Below are 27,769 nucleotides of genomic sequence, written 5' to 3' on the forward strand. Positions count from 1 at the left end.
TAACAACGGGACGGGAGAGAAGAAAACAGCCACTGCGATGGTCAAGGAAGTCAGATCGCATCCGTAGTGGGGCACACCACGCAGGGGGTGAAGAGGCTGCGTGCACGGAGCATGAGACGCAGGCGTACAAGAGCCAAAGTCACACGTCCGTGGGAGCGGATGACCTGCCGAGGTACGGTGGGTTAGTGGACATCCAAAATAACAGATGGGCTGCGATCAAAATATAGTGCTAGATGAGAAGTGAGAAAGGAGCAATAAAACCACACAGATCCTTAAATGTACAAATTGAAGATCCTCTGATAAAACTCCAGAATGATTGCGTGCTTACGTGAAAGTGGATCGATGGGGTTTTCATACCCTTTAGTTCCTTACCTGAGAGACCAGGGGAAGATCTGGCACAATAGCAGGGGAAGAGGCAGCCCCACCTTCTCATACAAAGGATTCTGCAATTGCATGGAGGGAAAAAAAATCGCAGTCCCCAGACAAAGCAGTTTTAAACTGAAGTCTGCTGTTAAGTCCAGTCTCCATCAGCAAGAGGCATGACTAGTCCTGATAGTCACGACCAGGACTGCCCGCATCAAACTGCGAGGTGCTGGGTCACGGCAAGGGCGAGGTGACCTCCTCTAGTCCTTTCCAGCTCTGTCTTTGTGATGGTGAATGTTTTCTTGATCTGCGATGCTGTCTGGCCATGCTGAGAAGCATCAGAGAGCAACTAACAGTGAGGAAATGTCTCATGAGAGACTGCCCGGAGTGGGAAGCAATCAGATCTGCACCAGAGGAGTGGAGCATCCTGTGAAACGCCATGAACATCACAGGCAACTGTTTTGAGCAATTTTAATGATTTAGTGCAGGACCGTGACCCAGGGAAAGCTCTTCTGAGTAGCTGGGGGACTTCAGCTCGCTCTTTGTGTTGTGTTCTTCATGTGACATTGTTGGTTGCAAAAATAAATAGAGAGAGGCAATTTTTCCCCCTGCCAAAGAGCAGAGGGAGGAATTCTGGGCGAGCAGAGGTAACGCTGCCTCCAAGGCATGCCTGACCAGCCCGTTCCCACAGGATCTGGGGTCGATGCCTTAGAAAAGGGTAGTTTAATCCCCCATGCCCAAGTTTTCCACAGTCCTTAGGGAGGGATTAGCTGTACTAGTTCATTTTTGTGGCATTTTTGGTGAGTTTTGCATCTGCCAAACCATCAGCCAATGTAAAATAATGAAATCTTAACTGGACTGTGTTACAAAGGCTTTGTAGTAAGTTTTACTGGGAAGCTGGCTCCATAAGTGTTACAAGATAAAAGTGCTGGTATCAGTGTGCCCTCCAATACCCAGAGTCCCTGTTACTCATAACAGGGTCATGTCCTCTGACATGTCTTAATTATGTGGAAATTCCTCTGCCACCCTTCAAATATTTATCTCTTGTGTGCAGGCGAGTTGTGCTTTCTCAGTATTAATACAGATCCGTGGCTGAGCCTCTGGCCAGATGCTCACCTCAGATTGCAGGGGAGGTGCTCCGAAATTAGTGTTGGTATTTTGGAGATTAAAAGTCAGCTGAGGCAGAAGAGTGATAGTCTCAGGTGAGGTTTTACGCAAGGTGGAGGCATCTTTTCCACTCACAGAAGGAATACCATTAATTCCAGTGAGATCTTTAACTCCTATCAAGCAGGATGCTCTTTCCAGTCTGACCCATGATACCGTTAATAACCATCCAAGGGTTTCCACTTTATCTAAGGAAATGCATAATCAGAGGGGAGGAGAAGTTAAAGAAACCCGTGCCTACACTTGACTCATACAAAGTCTATTTTTATCGTATTCAATCAGGAACAATCAGGCTCAGAGAGGAGACGCAGATGAATTTGCATGATCAGACTTCTGTGTCTTAAATGTTAATTAAAAGTTATTTTAAATTTGCCTACTGTGCAGAACTTGTTTTTATAGTAGCCCGTGTAAGGGAAATATTATTTCACAGGGCTGAAGTGTTCATGATTAGTTGAGCTTGTGGATTCTTGGGAAAACCTGCCTGGCAATCAACCTCGAATTTAAAAAAAAAAAAAAAAGGCAAAAGAGAATCTGGGCTATTCAAGTTCTTTAAGCTCCTGAGCCTTAGGAGGTCTTATTTAAAGCTACTTTAATATTTGCCCTTTGGCACCGCTTTGAGAATCTCCTCTTCCATGGCTGAATCTGGTGGAGCATGTTTTAAAGAGGCAGCTAGCTCTAGGACCACATCCCCTTCTCCCCCACGCTGCCTCGCTGGCTAATCTCAGTGCTAACTGCCGTTAGGAGCAGCTCTAAAGGCTTAGACCAGACTACAGCGTGGGTTGGTGCTCCTCTACTCACAGTGCCCGCTCTGGCTGGCCTGGGAAAGGCCGTCCGGCCAAAGGCTGGCTGTGAACTCGGAGCAGGATGGCGGGTACAGAGGAGCACTCTTCAGGGAGATGCTCAGACGCAGGCTAGCAGAAGGGGATGTGTTGCTGGGTAAGGTTAATCTTGTTGCAAAGTGGATTTGGCTAGCCAGTGGAGGAGCAAGTACTTGTAAGTACATAGGAAAAAGTTCTTGCCAGTTTTTAAGCGAGCTGTTTAATTAATAGTGTCAGATCAGACTCCTCTCTGGCTGCTGCAGTAGTGCTGAGTTAGTAACCTGGCTCGGACTGGGCTAAGTCGGTCAGCAGTGAAATCTGCAGAGCGAAGAGCTCGGCGCTTCACGGGCAAAGCCACGTGGGGAGAGACCCAAGCTAAAAGGGCTTTTTTGGTTTTGGCACTGCACTGCCAAAAATGTCTGACCTTTGTCTGAGCAGGAATTCGGGCTCCTCCCAGTGCTATGGAGAACACTAATGAGCCCGCTCTGAAAGTGCTTTGAAATTTGAAAGTGAAGCAGGCTCTCAGCGCATCGCTGCCATGCTAGCATTGCCCTTTGCCATCAATAGCTCTTCCTTCTCTCCTTCTGATATTTCCATTCCACTTTCTCTCCAGGCTCCATCCTGATATATACTACTGCTACCATTTTGCAAAGCTAAACAAGCCAGGCTGCTCCAACCCCATTTTATGTGACAGTTTTCCGTTCCCCTGGATATCTTGCTAACCCTGCTGGGCACCAAGCCCTGCTCCGATTTTTTTCCTTTTGACCAGATTTGTATGTAGTAATCTGGCTGAGGTTTTTTTAGCCTATTGAAGAAGAGCACTGATACTTCCAAGGGTCAAATTAGCCTTTTTCACAGCCGTGGCATAACACTCCCTTAGTCCTTCTGCTCTGTGAACTTGCCAAAATTTTGGAAAAGCAAACAAGCATTAGCCAAAATTTTATTCCTTGTTCCGTGTGCATTTGTTCTCATGTTAATGTTGTTTGAGGGCAAAATATAGCTGTGCATCAACCAATACAAGAGCAACACTGCCCAGAGCTACAGACATAGCTGATGTCAGCTGTAAAAATGTGACTTGCAAGTGGCAAAGTTTGGGGTGAATCTTTCACCTGGTCTCCAGCCCACTGAGTTGAATCCGGCTGAGCTCTTTTTCACGGTGAGTTCAGAAATAGCAAAGTAGCAAAGACAACCCTCAGCTTTTCCTTCAGGCTGGAAGATACTGACCCCCAAACGACCACAGTGCAAAGATGTAAATAGGTCTGGTTTGGAGAAACTATCTTGAACGGAGGTAGGAAACCAAAGCTGGAAACCAAGTCAGCCTGCCAGCGGTTTGGGGTTTCCTAAGCATGTTTATATCCAGATGTACCCGGAAGCGTTCCGTATGTCATGAGAAATCCCTTTTACAGACGTTTTACAAATTAATCTTATGCTGTGAGGAGAGAACGCAGCAGGAGTAGGATTTCAGTGGTATTTCCCACAGGCAGAACTGGACCAGGATGCCTACCGAGGGCTGTCCTAAAAAGAGATCTGACCACAGCTGATCCAAGGAAAACCAATGGAAGTGGGTAGCTATCTGCCAGGACCTGGGCACGTGTCCAGGTCTGGCAAAGATCAAAAGCTTGGATCTTGAGCACCGTGCACCTAATTTCCCAGCGTACAGACTGAAGCTGCGTCATGTAGTTGCTCATTCAGCTCTCACAGTCCCCATTATTACACCTGCACCATTCAGAAAGTCTGCAACGACGTTTGAATATAGATTGGCCTACAGTATTTTTAAATCATCAAAATTATGCCCATGGTGTAATTTAGAGGCAATTGTTACAAGAGGCAGAAATCAAGGTGAACAGCGCAGGTCAGAGCTGGCAAGGGGAAAGAACTCATGCCATGGTGAGAAAATTTACAGGACTGCATTGTTTTACAGCTGAAAACAAACCCAGGAGTTCTGTACAGTCCTGTAGACAGGATTTATCGTTAAAAATCAATTGTGCTTTCATGGAAAATCCCAGGTGACTGCATTCGCTTGCAATTTTCCAATCAAAACGAAGCTCAGCCGAACTACGTGGTAAAGCTTGGGCTGTTACAGAGCTGTCGTCTGACTGAAATAAGTTATTATATTCAAGTGAATGGAATATGCCCACCAGCACTTGGGTACATGAGCATTTACCTAATTCTCTGTGTGTTTCAATTAAATCTATAGTTGGTGAAGTCTGAAAACTACAGATCAGTTGAGTTTCCCTAAACAAGAATTCAGTGTTTATAAATTGAAATGGACTTTCTGCCTCTCATTACATTACAGGTCCTAATGACAACCTTTGTCATGAGCAATGAATTAGACTAAAGATGTTAGGCCACAGGGGAGGGGTAACAGAGGGAACAAGCAGGATCAATACTCTTTCTTCCCATCCTGTGCATCCTTGCCCAGGACTCGCCCCTCTAACACCCCGGGCTTTGCTGTGGCAGACACGCAGGTTAGCCACGGTTCGGAAAGTATTTATGTCTTCATAGAAATTATTTACATCTTGGCCTGGCTTTTGATCCAAGCTCACCTTTGGATGTGCATCCTGACCTAAATGCAAAGCCTGCCCAACGGCGCTTAGGAGGTGCGATGCCTACGCAGTGCTGATTCTGGTAAGGGACGTGGGAGATCCCCACGTCGGGGTCTGGGGTTTGGTGAGCAGTACGGCTCTTCCAAGGCACGGCATCTTTAAGTGCCTGGAGGCCCTTTCAGTGCAATGCTATGGAGAACAAGACGTGCTTCATACTCTGATAATACTCAACTTTTGCTCTTTATTTTATCACCTTTTTCATCTCAAATGGAAGATATTTCTCACTTCATGAGAAAACAGTAATTCCCCATGTCTTAATGAAAACAGCATCAGCCCCTTCCCTGTTTTTTGTTAAGTCTTCACACCAGTGTAGCATATGACAGAAAGGATGAAATACCTTGGGGAGTACTTAGTGTAGCCTGCAAGATGGATAGTTAGAACCATAGGTGTCTGTGTGTACAAATGCACAAATACCGATACGCATATAGCGAGACTCAAAGCGTAGCTAGATACTGATACAAGGCAAAGAGTCATCAATAATCTCCAAGTCTCTACTCTCAAGTAACAGTGGTTTATGTGAATTACTCCATTACATTGTGTGGGTATATATGCACTGATATGAAAAAATGTGGTCTCCTTGATAGAAGTCTCTTACTAATAGACCCCATTAATCAAAACCTAAATTTACAGTGGCTTTTGTTTTGTTTATTTCCTTTCAGTACATTCATTTTCAAATTATAACCAAATTAATCATGTACAGTGCTTTAAACCAACTGCTGTTTGGTGAACAGTCCTGGTTCCTCTCCATTACACTGAGCATTAGTTATTAAGGCACAGTTCAAGGCTCTGTTGAGCCTGATTCTGTCCTGAACCTAATTGGAGTCAGCTGGATTATTCTTTGTAAATGGGTCAGTCATGCAGCAAAAACATCAGATGTAATCTTGAGATTGCAAAGAAGAAAAGGAGAGGGAAAGAAAAAAGAGGATAATGTTATTTCTCTTCATTGATACCTGCCTGGTGGTTAAAAGAAGGATTAAAATGAGGTCATTAAACTTTCCTTGGAGACAAAACCCAGACCTCAGTGGTAATATGATTAATCAAATATAAAAGTGAAGCTACCCTGAATGAATAACTCATTTTTATAAAATATCTAATTACTGAAATGTCGTCTGCTGCAGAAAAAGAAGGAGGAAATTAATTGCAATAACAATTCAAGAAGATAAAGTTTTTCTGAATTAGGTCTACACAAGAAGCTAAATTGAGTTGATTAAGTAATTTTGGTTTCAGGAACACCCTTGATGGAAGTTAGTAGTAATGAATTTCTCAGACCTCGGAGTTTAAGATTGCCAAAGACCAGTGATTTAAAAAATGGGAATGAGAGTTTCATTCCAGATTACAATTTCTGTCACCAAAAAAAAAAAAATACCCTCTATTGGCCTGTCTCAAATTGGACACATGTACTGCTTGGTGTAACATCAAGAATAATCTCAGCCAGTGAGAGCTATCGCACGGGAGGTCGAGCCGGCGACGCTGCTCGTGCCCCGCTTCTCGCGCGTAAGCTTTTGAAATCCAGGTACGAGGCGTAATAATTTGTTTTGACGTTGGATTTGCTAGCCTGCTGTTTTGCTGGTTTGTGCAGTTGGGTCGATATTATCGAAACACAGATGATACCTGTACGCTGGCGAGACCAGCCCTGACCCACGCGGTATGACAGCAGCGATCGGCTGGCGCGTGCCGTGAGCAGTTTTGGTTTGCAACGTCTGGCAGTGCCGTGTGTCCCAGGGCGATGTCGCGTTTAGCAGGGACTTCCCTTCTCCTTCGCTGGTTCATGCGAGTGGGATCCGGAAGGAGAAGCTGTAGACCGCATCCCCACACCATGCCTTCCGTAGCGGTGTGGAGGAGTCGTGCGGAGAGCAGGAGGCGCGGGAACGCGTGAGCTGCGTGTGTGCAACGAGGTGTGAACAATGAGGTGTCGCTGACGCAGCCTCCACAGTCAACGAAACGTCTGCTGAGAAAGGCCCTTCCTGCTGTGTGATGTGCTGTGGGGGAAATCACACAGGTCTCCACCACGTGTGTGTGGATTAGACACCATTCCCATCATTTCTGGCGTGTCAGTCAAGCTAAAATTCCAGACATTAATGCTCTGTATCTCACGTGTCTACCCACGCCAGAACTTCTTGTCTGAAATTTATCCGTCTGTAGCATTTCTCTCAAATCTGAATGATTTTTTTGTAGCTTATGTGCCTGTTTCTGCTTTGGGATACATACTCAGTATCCTAATTCTCCTCCTGAGCCCAGACCTGTCCTTGGAGGGCGCAGCTTGGTTGGTGGAATGTAGACACCCAGCACCGTCCAGGAGGTCCCTGGTTAGGCAGGGTGTCCTCACAGCCCTGGCAGGTACGTCTCCACGTCTGCCAGGTGTCCCAGGCAAATACCCATTTGTAGTGGATTATTTCATTATCTTAAAAGTACACAGCATCTTGAGCACTGAGGCAAGGCTGAGAAATTTAAATACATTTTGTAACTCCATTCTTGCAAGGCACTGAAATAAATCCCCGTCTGAGGTTGGCTAACTTCCTTGGGTCGGCAGGTTTTTAATTCTGCAATATTCTGTTGCCTTAAAAACAGTTGCTTCCAAGGGATGTCATTTTAAGAGGATATATATCTGGAATTTCATTAAGCACATTTCACTTATGAAATCTTTAGTGACATAGTGGCAGGGGGGGGGAAGAGATTTACCAAAGCATTTGGTAGTGCTGTGAGTTTCCTCTTATCAAACACTTCTAGCTGTCCAGGATGTCATAACGCTTCCCAGTTGTAGAAGAAAGGGTCTGAACACAGAGAACAGCCAGAGTTAAAATCAGAGAGGATGATTAAAAGGTTTCACATAGTTTTTTGGAGCATGGTAGGGTTTCTCAGACTGTTCAGCTTAGGGTAATAACGTCTTTTAATTGCCAGAAAATGACAGAGAGTAAATAAAAACATTTCCCTTTTTAAATTTACTTGTCACCAAGTGTCTCCTTTGTTTCTCTGACCCAATATCCTCCCATTTCTCCCTGCATTTCTCTTCTCCATGCATTTTGACTTTCCTGTTGTAAACAAAATTTCAGCTAGAAGCCTCTTTCTCGTGGCAAGTCTGATGAATTACACACCCTTTAATTCAGTCTTCGTTCCACGCTCTGAATTACGGTAAGCAGGCAGGCATGCATTTTTCTGTAATGCCAGATTTGGATCTAGCTGGAGATGTCCCTGCTCGTTGCGGGGGGTTGGACTAGGTGACCTTCACAGGTCCCTTCCAACCCAAACCATTCTGTGGTTGTCGGGACTCCAGCAGAAGGTGAGCTCGGGAGGGCAGGTTTCCCCTGCTTGCCAGGGGACAGGGCTGCAGCTGCACCGCCTGGGTTGCTCTGCAAACTGGAGGGGCTCTTCAGCAACCTCTGCGATGAGAGACACGTCCCCCACTCCCGATTCCCTTCCCGTAGAAACCACAGCACAGGGAGGAGGTGAGGGCACACAAACCTCCTGGGGGTGGAAGCTCTTACCCTGCCGACAGGCGTTGCTGTTAGATTTTACACAGCAGTAAGGACATAAAATTGGCCATCGTGGTACCAGCTCCGGAAATTACGTCCTTAAATGACAGTGGCAGCACTTTTACAATAAAACTCATTTCAGTGCCTTTCTCCTCCAAGGATGCTCTGTCCAGTCAGGAGCCCTGGTTTATGACCAGACCTCGTGGGTTTTCCAGCACCTGACTGTGATGTTCAAACCTAGTCATAAAAAAAGAAATAAATCCTCCTGTGTGCTAATTCTGAGACTAATCTGGAAACAACAGCGACTTCAATTGGTCCAGAGGAGGTTTGAGCTGGAGTCAGTGCGCAGACTGGCTGAGCTGTGCTACTTGTTAAAAATCTCAGTACCAGGATTATACTGGACATAAAATACTCAGTTTCAGTACTCTTCAAATTCTCCCTTTCCCAAACACCCGTCTCCAGATCCCAAAGGTGCATGAGCAGCTTTTATATGCCTTAAAATCTGAAAAAATTAAATTAAAAACTCATAATGAGAAGTGAGCAGTTAATAAGAAAATCCTAAACCGAATTTATCAGCTTAAGGCCCTTCTTTATGAAACTTTATTACAGGTGCCTGAATTGAAACATCCTCTTTTATATGCATCTCGCCAAGAAATGCAGTCAGACATGTGGAGTAGGTTTTGCTCAGTCAACCTGGACTCTGTCACACTGGTTTTGTTAGTCTGGTTTACCTGTAAATCAGAAAAAATAACGTTTTTCAACGTTTTGTTCAGAATAGCGCAGTTATTTGCTACTTTGCGCTGTGAAGAAAGAGAAAGAAATTTGAGGCTTGACGTTCTAACAGATGGGTGCATTTTGCCCTCTTCTAAGGAAGGTGGGTATTTTAGAGAGTAAGGACGAGCGACACAGTCTGTGCAGCCATCCCGTCCGCGAGTTTTTCCGTCTCGGTAGCTCAGCGGGGATCACAGGCTACACGGCGATGCGCTGGGGAGATCGATAGACTGATCCAGGCTGACCTAATGGATATATCAAGTAACACATGAATTAATGATGATCCTGCCCCAAACAGAGGCAGTGGAGGGCAGGACGCGGCTCCAGTGCCAGTTCTGCACCTGCCTTGGGAGACGTGGGCAAGTCACTTGGCCTTTCGTTCTGTGGCTGAAGGGAAGCGTAGGGCTGTCAACCATCATAAAGCAATGATGTATCTGTGCAAGCACGTTTCATTATATAAATGTATGTATATACATTCTTTTCTTTTAAGAATGAAGCTTTGTAGGCAGTTCCAGCTGTTTTAAAACCTATGCCGCTATTTAGAAGATAACATTACTAATTACACCTGACAATCAAATAGTCTGCAGAAAGGTATCAGCTACCTCCTCCTGCTGTTCATTCTGAAGGCAAGAAACAAAGGTATGTTAGACAAGAGAGCAAATGAAATGTTCAAAGGATTCTTCTCTAAAACTGGAAAATAAAAGGCTGTGCTATCAGATCAGAATTTTAACATATACTGTTTCCACTGGCTCCCGAGATAAAGTCTTTTATTGTTGAGTATAACCATTGTTAAAGGTCACTGCTGCAAAGGCTACATCATTTAGACGAGATGAGATCCCATTTTGGATAAATTCACAATTTTTCTTCCTAACAAGGAGATAGTATCAGGATTTGAATGTACAAGAGTGCTGGGTTACAGATTAAAGGCTTTTGTGTTCTGGAAACCACACTATGCCAGATTTCATGAGTTTCAGTGAGACGTGCAAGTCCCCAAAGTCAAGTAGGTTGATTAAAGTGGTTCTTTATAGCCTTTGAAATACAGATAAAGTACAACTTTCCTACACAGGGTTAATGTGGATTTTTTTTTTCCTTGACAAGGCCTTTCCAAGGACATAATTTTAATCTCTTTTTAAACCTTTCATATGAACGTTGTAAAAAGCTCCTTTGTGTTGTAATGCATTTTTATAAAATATCTAAATTTCTATGCAAACTTAGAACCTCGTTTCATAAGATATATTAATCTGGAAATGGTTATCTTGCAGCAGAATAGTGTCTTGTGTCATCATTTCTCTGGCATCTTTTCATACTGTTACAAGAATGTAACATCTGATAATGAAAAAAAATTAGTGCTCATTGTCAGACATGCAAACTTTTTTTTTTTTTTAATATCCTTTTACTATTACTTGGTCTTGTCTCTGAACTCCTGGCAAGTACTTGGAGAGTCTTTGAACCAAGGTGAAACCTGTACTTTCCTTGCTCACACCAGAGTCTCTGAAATGAGAGGGGTTTCTTCTGCTGCTTCTGAAAGAAAGGGTATCGCTTTCTTCTCCTCTGTTCTGCTTTGTCTTCGTATTCAAAGAGTAAATCTTGTCATTTAGTCCAAAACTAGTCATTACTTGAGATTTTGAAAAAATAACACCTGTAAAGACAAAGCCTAAAGCCAGGGGCTGCTGTCAGCTGCAGGAACACAACGGATGTTGTCTTCAAGCCATCCTAAGATCAGCCTTAGAAGTGCAGAAGTTTCGGGATCGCTGTTGTTTTTCACACTCTTCTGGCAGAAGTGAAACCAGCACGTTGAGTTCGCGCTGAACGTCGCTCATCATTCCTTGCACAATTGCCCAGTGAGCAAGCGGAGGGTCTGGTTCTGCCACACCGTGTGTAGCGATGTGAGAGCTCCTTTGCAGACAGGTGAGGCGTTTTGGGATATAGAATAGGATGGTATGGTATAGAGTAGAATAGAGTAGAACAGAGTGTTTCAGTTCTAACTGCCTGACCAATTCGGGCTGACCAAGTTAAAGTATGTTGTGAAGGGCATTGTCTGAATGTCTGAATGCTTCTTAAACATTGACATTCCAGTGTGCGCTGGCAGCCCGGAAAGCCAACCGTATCCTGGACTGTATCCCGAGAAGTGTGGCCAGCAGGGCGAGGGAGGGGATTCTGCCCCTCTACTCTGCTCTGGTGAGCCCCCACCTGGAGGGCTGCGTCCAGCTGTGGAGCCCTCAATATCAGAAGGATATTGACCACTTGGAGCGAGTCCAGAGGAGGCCACGGAGATGCTCAGAGGGCTGGAGCACCTCTCCTATGACGAAAGGCTGCGAGAATTGGGCTTGTTCAGCCTGGAGAAGAGGAGGCTCCGAGGAGACCTCATTGCAGCTTTCCAGTACCTGAAGGGGCTACAAGGGTGCTGGGAGAGGACTTTTTACAAGAGCCTGTAGTGACAGGACAAGGGGTGATGGGTACAAATTGAAAACGGGGAGGTTTAGATTAGATATCAGCAAGAACTTCTTCACGGAGAGGGTGGTGAGGCTCTGGAACAGGTTGCCCAGAGATGTTGTGGATGCCCCCTCCCTGGAAGTGTTCAAGGCCAGGCTGGATGAGGCTTGGAGCAACCTGGTCTAGGGGAAGGTGTCCCTGCCCATGGCAGGGGGGTTGGAACTAGATGATTTTTAAGGTCCCTTCCAACCCAAACCATTCTAGGATTCTGTGATTCTGTGACATGCCTGGGGCATTGACCACGTCTCTAGGTTCTGTGACGTACCTGGGGCATTGACCACGTCTCTAGGAAGCCTATTCCAGCGTTTGATCGTGCTGTTGGTACTGAAATGCTTTGGAATGTCCAGCCTAAGCCTCCCTCGGCAGAGCTTTGAACCATGCCCGCACGTCCTGTCATTGGATACCAGGGAGAAGAGAGAGCACAAACTACTGAAGATAAAGACAGAACTTCCAAAGCAACTGTACCTGGGGCATTGACCACGTCTCTAGGAAGCCTATTCCAGCGTTTGATCGTGCTGTTGGTACTGAAATGCTTTGGAATGTCCAGCCTAAGCCTCCCTCGGCAGAGCTTTGAACCATGCCCGCACGTCCTGTCATTGGATACCAGGGAGAAGAGAGAGCACAAACTACTGAAGATAAAGACAGAACTTCCAAAGCAACTTCAGAAGTTGGTGAGCTAATTGCCATGCACTTCCCTCCACTCAGCTGGGTGAGGCTGACTCCTGCCCGACGGCGACGAGCCGGTGCCTGCAGCCCAAGTGATTCATTTCTGAATGAGCACCGTGACAGCTGGGCCTCGTACCAGTGCAGCAAAACTGTGAGCTGGCAAGAGTGCGTTGGGCTTTATAGATAATGTTTTGGGAAGCATTTGCCACATGGCATATAACCAGTCTGAAGTACGATATGCGTACATGGATCGACTGTGGAGTAGATCCAAGTGAAGTTGAAGCAGGGATGCTGTAGTGAAGGGGATGTTGTGGGCATGAGCCTGAAAAAGCAACAGCAAAGAGGCTTATGTGGGGTGCCTGGCTGGTGTAAGGCAGAGCAGGGGTCCCTGGCTGGTGTAAGGCAGAGCAGGGGGGCTGTGGGCTGCCTCAGAAAAAAGTGATGACACCTGTACTGATGTGGGTGATCATCCTTTGAGACCGCATCAGAGTGAGTAATTCTTTAAGAAAACATGATTAAAAAAAATGAGTCTCAAAATCCGGTTGAGATTCAAAATGAGATTGAGAATGCAAAATATGGTTGACTTTATGGAGGTTTTGTGGTGATTCAAGCAAGCCTGTGGTCTCTGCTGCGTAACAGCAGAACGAGAACTTGGAGGTCACCGACTGTCACAAAAGCTGATACCCAAGACTGACCCCTACGGTGCAGAGGGGGTAGGATAACGTGCAGACCTAGTACAGCCGTCCGTAGAGCAAACGATATTGGAAATTAAAGGTCAGAGCATTGATAGTAAGGCTTAAGAAAACAGCAATTAGGCTGCTAGGAAGAAAAGCTAAATTACCAGTAGTAGGGGGAAAAGAGAAAGGGGATTATTGATCTAAATATCAACTTGGCAGATACACAGAGTACAATCTAGAGGTTTTTTACACCTCTGGGCTTATTCAACCCTCACAATAAAAAATGCAGGGCTATAAAGATGGAATAAGAAGCAATCAATTAGGATGGCATTTGCTTGTTTCCGTGCTGCAGCTGGGCAGGCACATCACAATTAATGATTTATTAGGAGATTTTCATCTTTTTTTTTTTTTCCATTTTGCACAGATTGCTGCAACCAGACCGCAGTTGTTTATTAATTTGCCGGCTATTCGAGCCTCTTTGTTAAATATCGTGCGGAAAAGGTAAACAGTTGGCTGGCATGCCAGCGCTCAGGTGGGAGTACGCCCTTAAGTGTGGGGGAGCTGGGGTTTGGTATTCAACCTGGGTGCCTGCTCACACAGTTTGCGTGGGCTGCACGTTCCCCGGCTTCACGCCGTGTCGTATCCGGGGCAGCCCGGCAGCAGGTAGCGGTGGGAGACGGGACACCGCGTGCCATATGCGCTCGCTTGCTCTTGTTTCGGTTCCTCTCGACCGAGGGGACCTAGAGAGAAGATGCATTGCAGCACTCGTAGCTCTTAGGGGAAGGGCTCAGAGTCTAATAAGAGGACTAAAATGCCCTTATTCTTCCAAGTTAATCCATAGCTATAGGTCATGAAACACTCTCTTTCTCTAGGCAATTCAGCCCTCATAAACTACTTCTGCCTGTAACAAATATTGCATCATCATTAGCAAATCCTGGAGACAACACAGAAATCCTTCCTGCAGACATTCATGTGAGCGAGCGATCGCTTTCACAGCTTCTTAGCAAAAACAGCTAGAAAAAAGTAAGAATATTGGAAAAAAGGAATTCCCTTTAGAAGGAAGTCTGAATAATTATCTTTGTGTTCATCTGTCTCAATTCCACACCTCCCTAGGAGTGGCTGCAGTGAGCTAATTGGTTTTACTCTGCTGTGTGTGGCTTCACCGCCCAGACTCCAGATTTATTGCACAAGGTCAAGTCATTGTGTGAATTCATCGTTTGTCCCCCCACATTAATCCCTTTCTCCTCGGAAGTGATACTTGTCTGCGTGTTTATACGCTGTCAGGTACTGAGTGAGACAAAAGGCAAACTCTGGGACTAACCAATTGTAGTGTAATCTGTTGCAACCTGAAAGTCAGAACTAGTTATTACGTTTTCAACAAGATGTGACTCCAGATAGGCCAGTTCCACAGGAGTGAGAGAAGGACTTTTTCCACCACGGGTTTTATGGGAGGGGAAGAAAAAGACCCTACAGAATTTAAGGTTTTAAGAACGTGCCAAGTTCAGAACAAATCCTTATCTCAGAAGGAAAGCGGAGTGTGTAACAATCAGCCATAGAAATCCTTGTGAATGGTCTTTAAAAAAAACAGTCTGGAAATTAAGGATTTCAAATGCAACCATTGAAAGTGAAGCTAAATGAATTACAGGGGAATATGGGTAAATGCTACAAGCAGAGGTCAAGCACTACTTTATCAATCTTCTGTTTATTCCAGCAGCTCCTCTGTTGCCCATTGTTTTACCTTGTTTGAATAGATATGCTTCTCTTTATTTGAAAATCAATTGTAATCTTATGAAAGAAAACTTAGAGCGCAGGGAATGCTGCAAAGCAGCACAGTGAAAGATGGCATTGTTCATTATCCTAAATTACTCCACAGTAGGGAGGGAATGACATTAAAGAAGTGTGGGTAGCTTTGAGCTGCCATCCTTCCTTTAGCAGATGTAATTTAATGTCATTACTTAATTTTATTAAAGGTAAAGACAATTGTGGACAATACACATTACAGCATTTACTTATAATAATGAGAGTGGGGGAGTGGTAGAAGGAGGAAAGACAGGCTCCGGTTTGGATTCCCAGTAGCTGATCTGTAGCTGGTGAAAATTGTTCTGTTTGTCATGGTGCACCTTCTTAACCTCGGTAGCTTTGGGTGGCTCCTTTGATTCCTGTGTTTGTACCCTCTTCTTATCAGAAAAATATTTGGCTTTACAAGTGTAACAGACAGTATCCGCCCTCAATGCTGCATGGGATTGATCATTCCCTAACTATACCTAACAGGTATCAACAACTGGATGTACTCCTGGATTGCTCAGTGTGTGCAGAGCATTGTGATTTTTACCTTATGGAAAAGCTTGATAGACGGTTGCAGTCTTCTTCCAGGCTTTATACCGAGTTGTGCTTGTGTATTTATAATTTTTTATATACCTGATATTTTTGAAATATGTCGTGTAGTAAACCTTATTGCTGTGGGCTGACAACAGATATTGTAATGGCTTTTAGAGAAGCTGCTGTAAAATCTGTTGGCGATGGTGTGGGATTTTTCCGTGTAACCCAAGCTCATCAGCAGCACTTGGGTTATGATCTCCTAGAAGTGTTCAGCAACCTGTGGGACTGGCCCCCTTAAATGTCTGAGATACAGCTGGTGGCTTGCTCTTGGTGAGTTCATTCTCTTTGGTTCTGCAAGGCAAAAGTCCAGCAGTAACGGCCAAAAAACTGTGGTCCTAGGCCAAAGATCTGCGATGGTCGCACGAAGTGCCTAATTCCCTTGCAATTACAATACGATACGTTGACGTTAGCAGGGCAGCCGCCTCCTAGAAGGGGCTGGAGGCTCATCAACTTGTCATTGCTGGCGTGCATACAACATTGATTTAATGTAATGGGCAATAACCAGTGTGGATTTACCAAGAGACGATCCTGCTTAACTAATCTCCTTGAGTTCTTTTGAGCAGGCTTCAGACAAGGTTGATAATAGGAGTGTACATGTGACATAATCTAATGGATTTTGCAAGAGGCTTTTGATAAATTTCCATATGATATTTCCCCTGCTTAAGCTGTGTGCCGCAGAGATTCCAAATCAGGCAAGAAAATGGGTAAAGAACGAGTGAAATCATGGGAAATGAAGAGAAAAGGAGAGCTGTGGCGTGTACTAGAACTAGAATTATCTGCAGCTTCCTACTGTTCTTCCCCACCACTCGGCATGGCTGGGAAGAGATGCCATCTGCATTCACTAATGAAAACTTGTTTAGGACAGGTGCATAACAGAAAGGAGGGCAAAATGCCATTCAGGATGCCACTAAAGGGCAAATTTGAATTTACATTAACATAAGGCAGATTGAATATTTTTGCTGTCAGTGGTAGAATCACATATACTCAATATAACTGGAAGACTCCAATGGATGGGTATGGGTTAGGAGTGGAAGGGGACTCTTGTGCTAACAAAGGGATGATTTATTATCATTTACATAACCTGGCATTTGTGCACACCAAAGGCCAGATTTTCAGAAGTGCTCTGGTCCTGTAGTTTGCGGCCAGGATATCAGTTGCAGACTCAGAGCCAGCCGCTCCCATTGTTTCCCCAGTGTTTAATTTGCCATATGTCAATCAGAGTGTTGATTTGCAAGTGCCGCTAATAGGCGAGGCTGAGAGATGAGGGCAGTTGAAAATGTGGGAATGTGTCTTACTGGCAGCTTTTGAGCCCCAAACACTGGAAATATTCACAGGCCAGGATCCCTGATCAGCTGTATGATAAATCAAGGACTGGAAAACAGAAAAGAATGCAGCTAATGCATCAGGATATGTCTGAACTGGACACGCTCCATGAAAATCAGTGCTAAATGAGAGAATTAAGCACCAGGAAAGGCTGTGGCGAAATCACAAGAAACACTTTAAATAATGAGACAAAATCAAATCGAGGGCAAGAAAGAAAGAAAATGAAGTAAAATCACTGAAGAAGCAATAAAATGCCATCACTGAAATCTGAGTGAGGCAAAATACCTCAGGTTAAAGGGACATATTCATCCTAAAAAAACGCACATTTTAGTCTGCCATTTTTACTGTCTCTTGACAGTTAACTCTCTGATGGCTGTAACTGAACAACAATATCAAGAACATTTTTTGTTCGTTTACTTCGAGAATTTGCTGAAGCTCAGGCAGTGGCTGGGTGACAGGACAAGGGGTAACGGGTACAAATTGAAAGTGGGGAGATTTACATTGGATATCAGGAAAAAGTTCTTCCCAGAGAGGGGGGGGAGGCACTGGGACAGGTTGCCCAGAGAAGCTGTGGATGCCCCATTCCTGGAAGTGTCCAAGGCCAGGCTGGATGAGGCTTGGAGCAACCTGGTCTAGTGGAAGGTGTCCCTGCCCATGGCAGGGGGGTTGGAACTCTATGATCTTTAAGGTCCCTTCCAACCCAAACCATTCTGTGATTCTATGATTCTCTGTTGGGTTGAGAGGTGAGACTAGGCTTTGGAAGGTTTGGAAAAAGAGTCAAAGCCAAAAATAGGGAAACCAGAAGTGAGAAAGAGATGTGTTGCACATAACGTACAACCCTGTGGTCGTCTTCATGGGACTGATTTGCCAGGTGGTGTGCTGATGGAAGGGAGAGGGGAGGTAGCCATGAGGACCCACAGAAAGCTCCCACCATGACCGCTCCTGTCTTTTATTTGCAGTATTCAGGAGAAGTTCCTGAGAACAGAGTGGAGGTTGTGGTGGCAAATCTGACGGTGATGGACCGGGACCAGCCTCACTCCCCCAACTGGAATGCCATCTACCGCATTATCAGCGGGGACCCCTCTGGCCACTTCACCATCCGGACAGACCCTGTCACCAACGAAGGCATGGTAACTGTCGTGAAGGTAAGGGCAAAGCCAAAGCAAATCCATGCTTGTCATCCTTTCAGCTAGCTAAAGGACTGCCAGAAGTCTGCAGTTATTTCATGCCTTCTCTGCCTGGGAATATGAGGGCTCAACCTGTAGTTTCCCATCACTCTGTGCAGATACTTTTCCTTCAACCGTACGCCCCTGGTTCTGGCTTCCCAGCTCAGCCCAGCCCACCCTAAACTGTCATAAACGCTCAGATGCTGAAGGCCCCTCGCAGCGTCTGAACCTGACCTCCACGCCCTGCTCCTCCTTAGTTTTTTGAGCACTGTCAGAGGGAACGTGCCGGGGCTGTGCAGCCCTGGCAGGCCTGGGAGGAGGCTGCACCTTCTCCTTTTGGAGCCAGAAGTCTCCCCGTGAGCTGTGAATCAGGAGTAGTGTTTCACTGCAGGGGATCAGTCAAGTGATCCTCTGTGAAAGCAGGGAGCGCAGGAGAGATTTCGGGAGGAGTGAATTTCCTGGTAACAGCAGGAAAGGAGAGATTTTTCTCTGATTGAGTTGCTTGGCAGAAAAAAGTTGGAGAAATTTTCCTTTTCCTGGTATGAAGCGATAAACACGCCATGTGGGCCAGACCCTCAGCTCAGAATAGCTGCGCTCCAGTGAAAGGCACCCCCCGGGTTAGATCAGCAGAGGAGCTTGTCCAAAGGCTCTGAGAGATAAGACTAAATATCCACCAGCCCTTCTTTCCTCCATCCATTGCCTGCAGCGTTAAGCGAGCTGGAACGCTCAAGGTATCTGCAGCAAGTATCAAATTCGGTTTCCTGCTTTGCCTTCAAAAAACATGATTTTGTTTTCATTTGAGCGTTCACTTCCCATTCGGTGACTGAGGCCAGGAGCCCAGGCAGGGAATGTTTCTGCAGTCATTACATACAGTCAGAACATAACCGGATCCATTCGGCGTCCACTGAATCTCTTCCCAGATAAGATGGCTATGGGTGCTCCCTCTGACTACCAGAAATGTGGAGGCATCACAAACAGGCTCCTGTGATCCGTAGGAGCTCGCACAACACACACGGTGCGCTGCACCCGAGAAGGATAATACATGCTGAGGTGGACAAAGCCTGCATCGTTTGATAAGTCTGGCCTTCCCCAACAGAAAGTTTTAATCAGCAATTTAGGATGAAACACTAATGTTTAAAGAGCATCGTGATTTAAGAATAGCTCCATGTTGAAAAAAAGAGCCCCGCTCCCTTGTAGCTAATGAGTTGCAGTCATTCCTAATACGTACGCTCTGGGTATTAGGAAAAATGACATCAGTGAAATGCCAGTGAGGTTAAGCTGGTAGGAACGTGTGAGCTTGTCCTGTTCTCTGACCCTTAGGCTACGCGTGTGTGTCTGCAGATGCCGCTTTGCTGAAACTCTAAGGGAGACATCATCTTACCTGCTAGATGGTATTTCAGCAGGGCACTTTGATTTATCACTCGGTAATGCTCTGTAACGACGCTTGACAACCTTATCTGGTGCGACGTTACAAAACCTCTTCAAGCCTGGTAGTAGCTCTAGATATGTGTATATGGATGCATATATATAGGTAAATATACACGTTATTATAAGTATATATTTTTGTGCTTAAACAGAAAATACTCACCAAAACTGGCACATTAAACGCAACAATTTAATTTCCGTTGACATCAGCAGCCAGTCTGAAATTGAAACGCCAACGTTGTGAGCCAGGGAGGACCCCTCATTCTTAATCTAGTAAAGTGTCACAACTGCAGTTTAAAGGCACATCAAAGTGAACAACAGGGGATTTACATGATCATCACTGCTACACAAGGACTGGTGCATAATGAACCCTCCTTTCTTCAGAACTGGCAGGCAAAAAGCCGGGCAGATTTGTCAGGACACCACTGATGCTGGTGTTGACTTTCCACTGCTGTGTAACCCACAGTGATCACAATGCAAAGAACCACATGAAAATCCCATCTTGTCACGCTGAGCTCAAAGCTTGAGACTGCATTGGATGTCTTCACTGTATAACCTCACCTGATCCTCCTGCGCACCCCGAGTTCCTTACCCTTAGCAAGCCGGGAGGCTTCTTGGTGTATTTTCAGCAAGGAGTATGAGTGAAATTGCTTGTGATTAAATTTTCATGGTGAAGACGGGAAGACTCTTAGGATTACACCTTCTTCTTTGAAATATTTTGTTCTTTGTTAATAAGTGAATATGTTTAAAGATTTGGGGAGTGTATGCACATCAGACTGGGTGGCCGGTCGGAGCTTGTTCCTTGTGTGTGGGAGCAGTCTCTTGCTGGTTTGATCCCTGATGTAGATTGAAAACACAGGTAAAAAATTAAGTCAGACTACAAACCTTTTATTTACAGACCCTACATGGCTGATTTTCATGTGGCTCTTTGAAGCTGCTTACACATCACTCCCCACTGCTGCAAGCATCTGAGCTACAACAGTCACAGCAACAGCGCAGAGAAGGGTGTTCTGTGAAGAATCCCACCCCTCCCCCAGCAATTTGGGGGCCAGAAAAGCTTCCAGACCAAGAAGCCCTTTGGAGCTCATGGGGGCCATTGTGCAGCCGCTCTCAGCGAAGCCCCACCTGCAGCTCCAGTCCAATCACCAGAAGTGTAACATTGCCTTTCGCTGTTCATGCCTTTCCAAACCATTTCCACAACTGTGCAAGACCCTAATCTTCAAAGAAAGCCTTGATCAAGGGGAGAGAGAAACTTCCCACTCAGATGAGGCACCGCAGAGTCTGGAGACGAGCTCCAAGAGCAGCAGTGACTGCCCTGTGGCAGCCGGCTAAGTAAAATGTTATTATAAACTCTGCATGGATCAGAGCTGTGAATTTATAATGGAGATGCTTCCAAAGCTTCCGTTATTATTTGCCTCAACAGTAGCATAAGGCAAATTTATTCTCTTCAGTTAAAAGTACCTTGAGAACAGGAGGACACATGGCAAGCCCTCGGCTTCACTCTGCTGCAGCCAGGCTGAAGCAGCTAGTGAGGGAGGAGGATGTCCAGCATCTCCAGGGGGGAGCTTCAGAGCTGTTTGTGCCAGATCAGACACTCAACATCCAACAAGGGGTATCTGCAGAGGTGCTACTTTCTAATTTTCTTCTTGGCCATGAAGTTAAAAAGTAGACAGCAGTCCAGCACCTCCTTGTCCTGGATGTAGCAGCTCCGTGTGCTTTTGCTCCTGCTGTTGGCCTGACCAGCATGCAACGTTTTCAGGGAGATGCGTGGAGGTGGAAGGGGTTAGTGTAGTGGGAAGAACGCCGTGTACTCTGTGCACCGTTATCCTCCTAGGGAGGCAGTTTTAGGGAGCAGAAGTATGAACCATCCTGGTAGAAATCGCTTATTACAGTGTGAAAGTTCTGCTTGGGGCTGGACTGTGTCCGGCTGCAAGAGGCTCCTGTCCCGCAGGGGACAACAGCACAAACACTGCCATGAAGGCACTGGCTCTTCATTTCAACTTTCCTTTTCAACAAAACATGTGAAATGGAACTCAGACGAGCGCAGAAGAGGCAGGCAGGGTGTCTCTTGAAGACTGAAGCGCAGTGGATGCTGTGTCACTGTGGGCCTGCACGTGGGACTGATGTCCCCAGGACAGTCTGTGAGGTGGGCATTATTGGATGATCCTGGTCCAGCCCTGCTTTGTTGCTCCCAGCAGAGAGGTAAAAAACTTATATTTTGGGGGGAAAAAACCCCACTCCATTGCATCAGGCCACATCCCAGCAGATACATGTGTGTGGTCAGTGTGGCCTGTGCATCAACAGGCAGGGAGCCCCGTGGTTTCCCACATCAGCCCCCACTGGGGCTGCTCAAACCATCCCCTCAGCTCCATCTGAGCCCCTGCGGGGAGGAAGGTGCAGTCTGGCTGTGAGCAAAGTCAGCAAACAGGCCAGCAGGCCAAAAAAAAAAAGACGACTGGGGGAATATAAATTAGTGTGAAAGAAATTGAGGCAATACCCTAGTCAGATTGTTTGAAGGCCTTGGACAGTGTTTAAATGGGAACGTCTACCACGAGTCTTTTCTGAATGCGGTACAAGTCCGTGAGTCAGTGCTGGTGGGTGTACTGGGAATCTTTATGCTTCCTTTTATTTATTAAATGTTGGCCCTGCCTGCCAGGAAACTATTTAGCAATGGGAACATTTGCACTTCAATCGAATTGAGATTCCACTGTTTTACCTTTTGCCCCCGAAATTTGTTTCTCTCGTGTAGCCTCCTATGATTTGATTTCTCTCTTGACAATACTGGGTTTTAAACAGAACAGGGAAGCCAGATCTTGCTGATGTAAATCAGCACAGCTCTACCGAAGTCAACGTAACTGTGGCTTCTTACACCGTGAGGGTATGCTTTGCAGACTCAGTGCGGGAGAAGGTGTTAGGGAGAATGGTTACGCTTCTAAATTCATAAATTACAGCAAAGCATTTTTTAACAAGCAGAGGTGTGATCCTGCATAATTCAAGCCTCCCTGGCAGATGATTAGCGACTTCCCTCATAATAATTAGTGGGATGGTTTAGAAATTATTATTATACTGCGGTTCAATTGGTTGTGCCAGCAAAGGCTTTTCACTCCTCTGGCTCCTAAGACACAACGTCTTTATGTGCTTGTTGAAGAGAGATCAGTGGCCACCCAACAGCATAATGCGTCTGTGGGAGCGTGCAGGCAACCTCCGGGCATCACGGGGTGCTCTGCGGGAGGATGAGGTCCCCCTGGAAGGACCGCCTGATTACCAGGGCCAAGCGTTGCTCCTAACTCACTTAAGAGGGAAAAATGAAGAGCACTTCAGGCTCATGAGTCCACACAGACTGTCCTAGCTACTTAGTCAGCAGCTTTCAATGCCATTAGCACTGTTAAGTACCTGTCCAGTCCCTCTTAACAGGCTCTACCTGTTGCACTTAGAGCAGCCCATGGTGGATTTGCTCATTCAGTGCTCACCTAACACAGGCAGCTGCTTTGTTGGAAACCACTTAGCACTGGAACAAAACACAGGGTAAGTCCTCCCTATGGTGTGCAATTTTTACTTTGTGGGCTTTTTTTAACTGTTTGACTCTCCAAATACCGGAAGGCCAAATCCTCCAATGGTTTGAAGCTGCTCTGGTTTTACACCTTCAAAAGAACTGAGCTCAGGAGGGAACGAGATGAGGCAATGACTTTGATATCATCTACCTTCTAAATCTTGCAGCTTTCAGCCAGAAGGTAGAATTTATTCTCTGCTTGGCTCTATTCTTGCTTGTTTGTTTGTTTTAGGCAGTCGATTACGAGATGAACAGAGCTTTCATGCTGACAGTGATGGTATCAAACCAAGCTCCCCTGGCCAGTGGCATCCAGATGTCTTTCCAGTCAACAGCAGGAGTCACCATTTCAGTCACGGATGTCAACGAAGCACCGTATTTCCCCACGAACCACAAGCTGATCAGGCTGGAGGAAGGGGTGCCTACGGGGACAGTCCTGACGACGTTTTCAGCAGTGGATCCCGATCGCTTCATGCAGCAGGCAGTAAGGTGGGAGACCGGGCACCCAAGTGAGCTCCTGTACAGGGAGGGGATCTCAGCTGCAGAAGTTTGGGGAGCAAAGCAGCTGAAAGCTTATTCACAGACTAACTGACGCGGTGTGAGTAAAATGCTTGGCAGTTACTTGCACCCTCAGTGGAGAGCTTGCAGAGTACCCCAGGGGCTCGTGAAGTTGCGATCCTCCTCCCCCCAGGTAAGCCAGGCTCCGAGCAGCTGGGTCTGGGAGGGCAGGCAGAGTTGGATCCCACATTACTGGCTTGCAGAGGGGCACTTTTCAGCTTCAGATGGAAGCAGTCAATAGCAAGAGGTCCCTGCGTTGTTGCCAAGGTCAGGGCTGGACTGTAGGAAATGCTTTGTCTCTGCCTTGTCGAGGATGCTTCAACTGATGTTGTCCGTGCACTTTGTAAATGCAAAAGATTTTAAAAAAGGCAACTTTGTAATTTCTGTTTTACAGGGAGGAAACTGAGGCACAGAAAGAGCTAGGGCTAGATGTCCAAAGGGAACGAGTGGAATATTTAATCCTGTCTTATGTTGCTTCCAGGGGATTTGGGTTCAACCTGGCTTAATAAGCAGAGTGCGGGGGGAGCTGTCAGCCCGGTCAGAGCAAGGCTTGCGTGGTTACAAACAGCTGGGAACAGGCCTTCAAGATGTCATATGGTTAAATAGTGCCTGAGCAGTCAAACACCCCTGCACATACCATTGGCACAGCGTCTTTATCTGACTGATGCCAGTCCATATAAAGCACCCTTCCCTGCTCTGCAGGCAGCCAGATTTGTCCTGACCCTCCCTTTCCATTCAGTCCAACTGCCAAACTAACCTCCCTATTAACTGGTTTTGCTGTGAATGGGATTCAGCTGACAACATTTTAGCCTTCTAAAAGCCAGATACTTGGTCTTAGCAGTTTTAAGATTGGATTTAGTCCATGCTGCGACCGGGATCATGTCACTGGCTGTGTTTTTTCCCATGGTGGCAGGCTGGGGACTGCCAGGACAGTCCAGGACCTTACTCAAAAGCATTCCCACCAGGAAATACATTGCCACAGAAGTGTGTGTGTGAAACTGGGAGTCCTTGTCACACCTTTCACAAGTGTTTCAGTCTCCGTCTGTGCAGTCAGAAAGTGCATTCCCTGCTCTCAGATACTTCTGTATCCACAGAAGTTTGTTTCTTTTTTACTCCCAGTCTGTATTTTTGTCGAAATGCAAGTGTACGATGTGACCGTGGTCAAGGCCACTGAAACTTGCATCCATTGTGACATTCTGTGTCAGGAAGGGTTTGAAATATTTCACCTGGCACAGAGCTGTCTGGTCTAGAAAATGATAGTTTATTCACTGCCTCATCTTGTTGTCTTTAGAGAGGTATTGCGACTTTTGAGGAGAGAGACCGTCCTAACTAACAAGACAGTTTTTCTTACATTCTTTTTGAAATATTGGCCTTTGAAGGGTCTTTATTTCCCTGACGTCTGTAGCCAGGCTGGTTTTCAGAGGAGAGAACAGCTCATTTCTGATTGAATACTCCCTCTAACCCAGAGGTGGATGGTCTGTAATTCAAACGAGCCGCTGCCGTTCCTGGGAGAAGGACCGGCTCTGCTGAGCCATTCCTGTGATTGCACAGTGCGTGTGCAGGGTTTTGTAAGACTTTCTATGAATATGAGCAGGAAATTATTTGTTTTTTCCTAGGGCTCCCAGGACACACACTTTGTGTATCCATGAGCACTTGGTTTCCAAACCCATGTACAGTCTCTCTTACCCCTTTTCACCAGGACAGCCCAGTGCCAAGGCTTTGGAAGAAGCTGTTGGGGTCCTGTCCTTGTGAGCTGTGCAAAGGATGTTTTGAATTTTCCTTCACAGTTGGCATTGGTGAATTAGGAAAAAAGACACCCAGAAACCTGAGCCTACGAGCACTTCACAGAGAGCTGATCCAGCTGCTAGTGCCTTGCATGCAGTTTTCCATCTCTCTCTGAATAGTCTTTGAAGAAATAGAGTTTTTACAAATGGAAGATAAGGAAGCAGGAACATCTCCAGTAAGGCACAGCTTGGTGTGGCCAGTGTCACACCTCAAGTTATCCTCATTAGCCACAGATGCATTCACAAAGCCAGCTCTGAAACCAGACCCCTGGTCATTTAGCAGAGAAAGGGCAGGAGACTCACAGCAGTGATAATAAAAAGAAATGAAAACACCCCAAAGAGTCCAGCTCCATGAAATGTAATTCTTTCCTTTGGCAGAGGCTTGTGCAGCAGTTTTGTTGCTTTCCTGCTCACATGGATTCCCGCAGCTCGAGTTTCACTTGGAGTTTCAGCTTCAAACAGTCCATTTCTGGAAAGGGATATTCAACAGAAGCAGGAAATTCTCCTGCCTGTGTAGCTAAATACAAAAAATTGATATGAAACTATCAGCAGGTCTGAGTTACCCATGAAATATGCTTATCTTTTTTTTTTGCTTATTTCAGTAATTTATAGTTTGCCCATGTATTCGCTTCCAGTTTAGGTAATAAGGGTCCATCTCAACTCAAACTGAGAGACAGAAATCAAAACCAATGAATAACATAAACCCAAGAAAACAAGTGAGAAAGGTGAACAGAACCTGTTGATCTGGAGAAGATGAATAAAGTTTGCCCAGGACAAGCCATGTTGATAGCTGGCTGCGCAGGACATGAACAGACTTGGGCTGTGAGTTGACTGAACAGGAGTGAGGCTGATCTGCCCCTGGGTAATTCCAGCCCAGGGTACGCTGGGGGCTGCCAAGGGGACCTCCTTGTCGCTGCTCTCTTCCAACCTCCCACATGCATAGTATCATCTTACCGAAAGGGTGGCCCGGAAACAGCCATTCTTCCAATGTGGTATTTCCCAAACTGTTATTTATTAGTGATGGGCTAAAAGCAGGAATATCCATGGCCTTGGAGCAAGAGCTATTGGAGCAAAGGCAACTTTAAGAGGAGAGAGCAGGAATCCATCCTCTAATTCAGGCGTACAAATGCAGTGGTCATTGCAGACCCCCATTTCTTAGCTGCAGAGGCTTCAGGCTACATCCACTCCCAGCAGCAGGAAGCTGGCATGTAAGTGGCACTTAGTGGAAAGAAAAACCTTTAAAATGAAAGAAATAGTAAAATTGAATAATTGTAGAGGTCATAAACCAGATATTCAATTAGCGTTTTGTTTGTCAACAAAACCAGTTATCCAAAGGTCCTTTGAATCATGGGTCAGGAGTCCAGAAAAACCTTATTTCAAGCAATATTAAGGATATGTCAGTGAAAAGACTGCCATGTATTTATTTCCTTTCTCTGTAGATACTCTAAGCTGTCAGATCCTGCAAACTGGCTGAACATTAATGCCACAAATGGTCAGATCACTACTGCTGCTGTCCTTGATCGAGAGTCAGACTACATTAAGAATAATGTCTACGAGGCCACATTCTTGGCGGCTGACAACGGTGAGCCCAGGCTTCACATTGTTCATGCTTCAATAAGACTCTAATGTGATGCATTAAGAGAAATGATGCCCTGACAGAGTTGTCAGTATAAGTTATCTTTTTCCCAGGTTTTTATGGTCAAAAATGTGAAAGTGGGACGGGAAATTGCTGGAGTAAATTAAATGTGCACAGTATACGGAGAGTGTTATTAAGGGAAAGGGAGGGCAAATGGAAAATCGATTTGGGGAGTTCAGTGTAGCGGTGTAGCCTGAACTTAAAAAAAATATCAAAGGGATGTGTTCTCCAAGGGCTGCGGAACACACCAGTCCTGGTAATCGTCCCAGAGGCGCTGATCAGAGCGTTCGGGAAGCCTTCCGTCAGGGGACCAGAATAATTGTAGGGGATGGCAGGAGGGTGTTAAAAGTAAACCAGCCCGTTGAACTGCTGTGGCTTTCATGAAAGGTGTCTCTCTCTCTGTCATCAGAGCTAATCTCTCTCCGTCCGCTCCCATTTCTGAAATGGGCAGCCACCATCAGAGCGTCTGGATGCTGGTGTGCTTGAGTATCAAAGTCTCTGAGGCCAGTACAGATCTTCTCGCGGAGAAGTCCTGTTAAGGCTTTCTCTTCTCATTAAAGATCACACAGAGCTTTTGGTCAAATTAGCACTGTGAACCTCAGCGCCGGCCTCGCTCGAGGGCAAGCGATCCATTGCTGCTGCCCTGGTCTTCTCTTCCTGATTCTGATTAGAACGACTTTTTTACTAACCATACCTAGTTGTGGCCATACTGTTATTTCATTCTTCAGTTCCCCCAGGTGGAAGAGGCTCTGTGGAGGGCTCGGGAAGTTCCCTGGGCAAGGAGAGGGCCTTCCTCCCCTCTTCCACCCTCGCCTTCCCCTGCAGGGTGCTGAGCACTCGCATCCAACCAGGGCCAGGATTCAGCATCAAAGTCAAGTCTAGGCTTGGCTGCGAGCACCTAAGTATATTGCATACACTGTATA

General features: G+C 45.9%; 1 protein-coding gene across 1 annotated transcript in view; it reads left to right on the forward strand.

Moving 5' to 3' along the window:
- Positions 1 to 27,769, forward strand: part of CDH4 (cadherin 4, type 1, R-cadherin (retinal)) — a 93,174-nt gene that overhangs the window by 52,301 nt on the left and 13,104 nt on the right. Inside the window, exons 4-6 of the mRNA XM_010157457.1 lie at positions 17,690 to 17,875; positions 23,104 to 23,357; positions 26,650 to 26,792. Of these exons, the coding sequence (XP_010155759.1) occupies positions 17,690 to 17,875; positions 23,104 to 23,357; positions 26,650 to 26,792 (583 nt within the window). The remainder of the gene's footprint in view (positions 1 to 17,689; positions 17,876 to 23,103; positions 23,358 to 26,649; positions 26,793 to 27,769) is intronic.

This window comes from Eurypyga helias, unplaced genomic scaffold (genome assembly GCF_000690775.1).
Source record: "Eurypyga helias isolate BGI_N326 unplaced genomic scaffold, ASM69077v1 scaffold8918, whole genome shotgun sequence".
Lineage (NCBI taxonomy): Eukaryota > Metazoa > Chordata > Aves > Eurypygiformes > Eurypygidae > Eurypyga > Eurypyga helias.